General features: G+C 42.5%; 1 protein-coding gene across 1 annotated transcript in view; it reads right to left on the bottom strand.

Moving 5' to 3' along the window:
• The window catches only part of DOK6 (docking protein 6), a 185,576-nt gene extending 179,414 nt beyond the window's left edge, over positions 1–6,162 (bottom strand). Inside the window, exon 1 of the mRNA XM_032223099.1 lies at positions 6,097–6,162. Within this exon, the coding sequence (XP_032078990.1) occupies positions 6,097–6,162 (66 nt within the window). The remainder of the gene's footprint in view (positions 1–6,096) is intronic.
• Between the last annotated feature and the right edge of the window lie 285 nt (positions 6,163–6,447).

The raw sequence follows: 6,447 nt of genomic DNA on the forward strand, positions 1-6,447 counted from the left end.
GGTGCTCCTACTGCCACCACTTTTTTTGCCTTCCCTTGTTATTTTTGTTTCTGTTGTTTCTTCTTCTTCTTGAATGATACCCCAATCTCAATAACCAGGTGAATAATTAAAAAAAATCATCAACTTACCCTGACAAAAAAGTACACTATACTTCCTAGCTTTGTTTTGTTGTCATTTTTGCCCCCAAAAATCCTAGGCATATTTACAAACAAATCCTCTTGTATTATCATATTTCCTTTTGTCACTTTTCCTTTTCCATAGGGGAATATGGAATAAGAGCCAAGGTGGCGCAGTGGTTAAATGCAGCACTGCAGGCTACTGCTAGATCAGCAGGTCAGCGGTTCAAATCTCACCGGCTCAGGGTTGACTCAGCCTTCCATCCTTCCGAGGTGGGTAAAATGAGGACCCAGATTGTTGGGGGCAATATGCTGACTCTCTGTAAACCGCTTAGAGAGGCCTGAAAGGCCTATGAAGCGGTATATAAGTCTACTGCTATTGCTATAATCCTCTTCCTCCTCCTCCTCCTCCTCGCTATGTGATCAGCCCATTTCCATTGAAATTCTTTTACTCTCTTGGTGATATTCTGTGCTTTTGTTTGTTCTCTAATTCATGTGCAGATTTTTCTATCTTGCCTTGTAGTGCTGAGCATGTATCTTTCCATGGCTCTTTACCAACTCGTAGTTTTTGTATTGATTGTGAGGTTAGTATCCATATTTCACTAGTATATATTAGAGCAAGTAGCGCACACTGATTGAAAACTTTTCTCATCAGGCATGGAGGGAGGTTGTTCTTGAAAATTATGCTTAGCTTGCCAAATGCCTACCAACCACATTTAACATGCCGTTCAATTTCCTTTATTGTATCACCGTCTATGGAGATCCATTGCCCAAGTATATGTAGTGGTCTACTATGTGTAGTTTTTCTTCATATACCGTATATACTCGAGTATAGGCCGACCCGAATATAAGCCGAGGCACCAAATTTTACCACAAAAAACTGGAAAAGTTATTGACTCGAGTATAAGCCTAGGGTGGGAAATGCAGCAGCTACCGGTAAATTTCAAAAATAAAAATAGATACCAATAATGTTTTTGAATATTTATTTCAAAGAAAAACAGTAAACTAGCGGTGTATTCAATGAAATACTTCACTCACCTCATGATGCTGATGTCCCGCTGTGATGATGATGTCCCGTGCAGCCGCGGGAGCGATGTCCCGCCTCCTATGACACACGGCACAGTGATTCCTATCATTGGATCACTGTACCAGAGGAGGTGGGACATCGCTATGTGGCTGCTTGCCATAACAAGGAGGAGGTGGGACATCGTTGCAGAGCGGCAGGAGGGGGAGGAAGGGGAATCGTAAGACAGCCCTGCATTACATTAGAACGTGAGGAGGGGGGATGGTGCGGTGCGCGCTGCGCGGCAAACTGACACAGAGGGAGGGGAAACTCACAGGGGCACCGGGCCATTCACGAGTGTCACCCAGCGGCATGGCCCCGCCCCTTTTTCTCCTCCATTTCGGGCAAATTTTTCACTGACTCGAGTATAAGCCGAGGCGGCTTTTTTCAGCCCAAAAAGTGGGCTGAAAAACTAGGCTTATACTCGAGTATATACAGTATATAATTTTTCTTTCTTTGGTGAATTTATTAAACATAACAGGTTGTCTAGTTCAACCACATCAAACCATATGCATTTCCAGAAACATCTTAAGGCCTAAAACTAGTGGAGGCTTTATTGTGGCATAACAATAGACATTAAAGAGATACTAAAGAGTGGATCACTTAGGTCAATAATTTTATCAGGGCAAGTGAATCCAGCCAACAATGTTGTACAGATCAACATGAACAATCAAAACTATAAAGTACAACAGACCAATACATGCTGATCATTGAGATTATTAAATGTGTTCCAACTCCAATTTGGTAATATAATTGGCAATTTTTAGCAAAATCTAACTAACATATCAATTCTGTACACCAGATCTTGTGACAAAAATCAATTTATCTATTGTTTTTCAAAAGGAAGTAACATTTCATAACATCGTAGCCATTATCATTGAATATTTAAAATTCACTTACATCATCTTAACATGAAAATATGTATTATAGAAAGAAATGGAATCACTGATAAGTAATCAGGTGTTGATCAGTTGTTTTGTTTTAGATCAATGACTATCAACTTCAGCTTACATGGAAAGGGACTGAATGAATTCAGCAAAAATATGGAAAGCATCAGTGTACATATCACTGCTCTATATCAATGGGATGGAAAAGTATTTGACATTAGTCATTTCCCAAGCTAAAGTCACAGAAACAAGGAAAAATATATTGTATTACATGGAGCATGGCAAAACCCCTTTCTAAATAACTCCTATGTCATTATTGGACTTAGTGGCAATCCTATATGTCCAATCTGATGTTGTACTATCTTTCCAATGTTGAAGAATTCTTTGCTAACCTTCATGCTAAAAAACAGATTCGATAAACCAAGTTAGATAATACACCAGGTTAAAAAGAGAAGATCAATAACCATGATGGCAAACCTATGGCATGGGTGCCACAAGTGGCATACAGAGCCATCTCTCCAGGAACACAAGCCATCACCCATTGCTCTTCCATGTTCCGGCGCACCACCAGCTGGTCTTCACACATGTGGGAGGGCCAGAAACCGGAAGAGCAGCAGCTCAGTGGGAATGTGCATGCCAGGAAGATTATCTTCTGGTTTCTGGTGCATAAATGTACACCGGCCATGGTCTTTGTGCACCCCTGCACACCAGAAACCAGAAGACCAGGTGGCCAGTGTGCATGCGCACATTGGAAACCAGAAGATCATCTTCCTGGCACGTGCATGCACACCAGATGGCTGCTCTTCCAGTTTCTGGCACGCACACACACTCCCGTTTCGGCACTCGGTGCTGAAAAGATTCGCCAGCACTAGTCTAGAAAGTTGTCTTTTCCATACAAAATGTTATCTGTTGAAAACAATTCAAATATATTAGCATGAAAAAAATCTCTAATTAAATATTTAGGCATTTGTTTAGCCTATAAATTGTTTTGTCTTTAAGCAATATTTACATCAATTTTGAGAGATTTTTTTAAAAAATGATAGAATTATATCTTCAAATTTAAAAACTTTAATTGGAAGGGTCAAAAATGACTAGGTACTGAATGAATATGGATTGGGTACTTATGTTTATATAAAAGGAATTAATGAAGACTGAACGAGAAAACAAATAAATAAAGGAAGACTGAATGAGTCAGAGATAACTGACACAATTATTGGTTGGATGAAGTTGATGAGATCATGAAAAAATAGAGAGACGATAAGCTTAAAGAACAAAATGTATGAAGTAGTACCGTATTTTTCGGACTTTAAGATGCACCGGTGGATAAGGTGCACCAAGATTTTGAAGAGGTAAGTAAGAAAAAAAAGTTTTCGGCTTTCCCAGCCCCCAGCAGCACTCTAGAGGCTTTAGCAAGGCTGGTGTAAGGCAAAAACACCCCCATTTTCCACCAAAACGGGGGCATTTTTCCTTTCCCCAGCCATGCTGAAGCCTCCAGAGTGCTGCTGGGAGGTGAAAAATGGCCCATTTTTCACAAAAATGGGATGCAGCGGTGGGGCTTTGGAAGGCCAAAAATGGCGGTATTCAGTGTATAAGATGCACCAACATTTCCACACTCTTTTAAGGGGGAAAAAGGTGTGTCTTATACTCTGAAAAATACAGTATATGGTTCTGAATAGTTTGCAAAACCAAATAATATGATGGTTATGGATAAACAGGTATATGTAACTACTTATTCTGTTTTTATGGCAGCTATATTTATTTTTCAAACTTAAAAAAATAAAAGAACTGTCATTTTGAATAGCTGTGGCCTATCTTTAAAATTTGTTAGTCTGATAAGCAAGAAGCATAATTTTAGACCACTCCTTAAAAATGCTTATTACCTTTTTCACATTAAAGATATAAGGAGATTAAGGGATGTAAAAGAATTTAACATGTTGTGATTTGAAAAAGAACACTTTCCAAACAAAGAAACAACCTTGATTATCATTAAAATAAATACAAATACATCATGATAATCAGCAGCATTTTTGTACTCACTTTTTCAATTATGTATAGTGTTTTCAAGTATGTATAGAGCAACTAATTGGAGACAATCTGTTTCTGATATTGTTTGACAAGTACGATGTAAACTATCCAGTTCACAGCAAGCAGCAGATTACTATGAAAAGCAAACAATAATTCCCCAGGAATCATAACACTTTTTAAATTGAAAATTGAATTTATTGATTGTATTATATCTTTTATCATTTAAAACATCTAGTAATTGGTCAGGTTACAATAATAAATAAACATTTATTTGACTTTTAGTGGGATAAAATTCTTATAACGTTCAACAAGAGCAAATATCTCCATCTGGTTATGCACAAGACTTTGTATACTATTTGCCGTCAACCTGTCAAATACTCTCAGAACAGCCATATTTCCTAACAAATTCCTAAAGAACTTTCTATTCTGGGTAAGTATGATGACAGCATTCAGTAAGAGCTACAGCTTTTTTTTGACTCCTGATAGCCAGCCAAATTCAGAAGCAGAGGATAGTGCCAAAAATTAGGTGAATCCCTTTTCATTACTTATCATCATTCTAAGTGACAGTAATGTTTTCTTTAAAGCCATAAATCTTCCTTTTGCAAGCCTATACAATCTTTCAGCTGAAGTGAAGAGAAAGCAACTGCCACCTGCCAATTCCTAGACCATCTGCCCTGTGCAATGAATCTGCATATTTTCCGCCAGTGGTGTTGAGCCTTAGCTACCTGAGTAAAAGTAAAAGTCTTAAGTTGCATTCTACCTCTGCTAACTACATCCAGAGACAGTAAATTTTTGGCAACAAAAAAAAGAGATTTGCTGTGCTTCCTCCCATGTTTTAAATTTTTTTCCAGGGTAGACCCAGGAATTGCCTGGTGGATTTTCATTCAAAGCATAAGTAGATTCAACCCTGCTTATCTTCTAAGCTTTTCCAAGGTCAGCCAGGTGCTGCCACCTGCAGAGAGCCTTAGCTAACTGGGGTTCCCCTGTTGTCCTATCAATCCAGTATCAGACAGCTCCACCCAGGAGACCTTTTGTGCATTTTTGCATTTTTGTGCATTTTCCCCAGCTTGCCTTCTCACAGGACTTGTTCAAGTTGAAATCTCATCAGCCCTGTCAAGCTTTCTCCTGGTGGGTGGAGGAGGAGGAGGAAGAGGAGGAAATGTTTCTGCACAAAGTTTATAACAAAGTCCTGACCTTTGACCCAGTCACACTCCAACCTGTTAATCGCTGCTATCCGAACCAGAGAGGGAAACATCAAGGGAGTCTCTCTGCTTCCCATTCCCCCACTGCTCAGTCCTATACAATCTTTCTCCTGAAACCTCATTATCTTCTGGGGGAATTTATTCACTGGTCAAAATCATTTAGGATTTCAGCCTAAAAGGGTTGCCTTTTTTTAAGATACAGAGAGAGAAAAAGGAAGTTTAAATACGTGGACGACTCCACTCAATCTCGCCACGCAAAAAAATCTTCCACCCACCTCCCAAAAAAACCCCAGGTCGAGTGAAAAGGACAATCCTCCCGGATGAATTCAGTCAGATTTCTAGCCAAAGCACAGCCCAGCGGCATCTAATGCCAGCCGCGGTCCTAGCCACATTTAGGTCGAGATCAATTCCGACTTGACATTCGCGGGGCTTTCTCCCCGAGCAAACCCCGATGCCTGCCTTCACGCCTCCCGAGATGCCAACACTGCGAGCTGCCTTCCTCGCGGGAAGCGGGCAAGGCAGGCGCGCTATGCACGGAGGAAAAAGAAGAAAGAAAAAAAAAAACCCCAGGCACGCCGAAGTCAAGAGCGGGCAGCTCCGAGGCAAGCGATCGGGGAAGCCGAGGCAAAGCGCGAGCCCTGGCCCCCCGCACCTGACCACCCCTCTCGGCAAGCCAGACCCAACGTCCCTTTAGCTCCGAAGACTGCCTGTCTTTCCCCCTCCGCCACCCAGCCCGGGAGATGACGGCGGGGAAGGGGGGGGGGAAGGAGAAACAAAGCGCTCGGCTCCCCGTTCTCACTCACCCCGAGCTTCCTGCTGCGGATTTTCACGTAGCCTTGCTTGACTATATCATTAAAGTTGGAGGCCATGGCCAGAACCAGGTTGCCCCGGAAAGGCCCCCCGCTCCGCGCCCGGGATCGTCGCCCTCTTCTTCTTCCTCCTCCTCCTCTTCGTCTTCTTCCTCCTCCAGCTGCCGCTGAGTGCCCTTGGCCGCCGGCTCCTGGGGAGCCTCTGGCATCCAGGCGGCGGCAGCGGCGGCGGCGGCTGTGCAGGACCTCTGGCGCGCGCCGGGCACACACCGGCCCAGCGCAGCCCGCCCACTCCGCCTGCGGGGCGCCGCGCTCAGCGCTCAGGAACCTTCCCGGCCGCCCTAA

Source organism: Thamnophis elegans, chromosome 8, assembly GCF_009769535.1.
Source record: "Thamnophis elegans isolate rThaEle1 chromosome 8, rThaEle1.pri, whole genome shotgun sequence".
Lineage (NCBI taxonomy): Eukaryota > Metazoa > Chordata > Lepidosauria > Squamata > Colubridae > Thamnophis > Thamnophis elegans.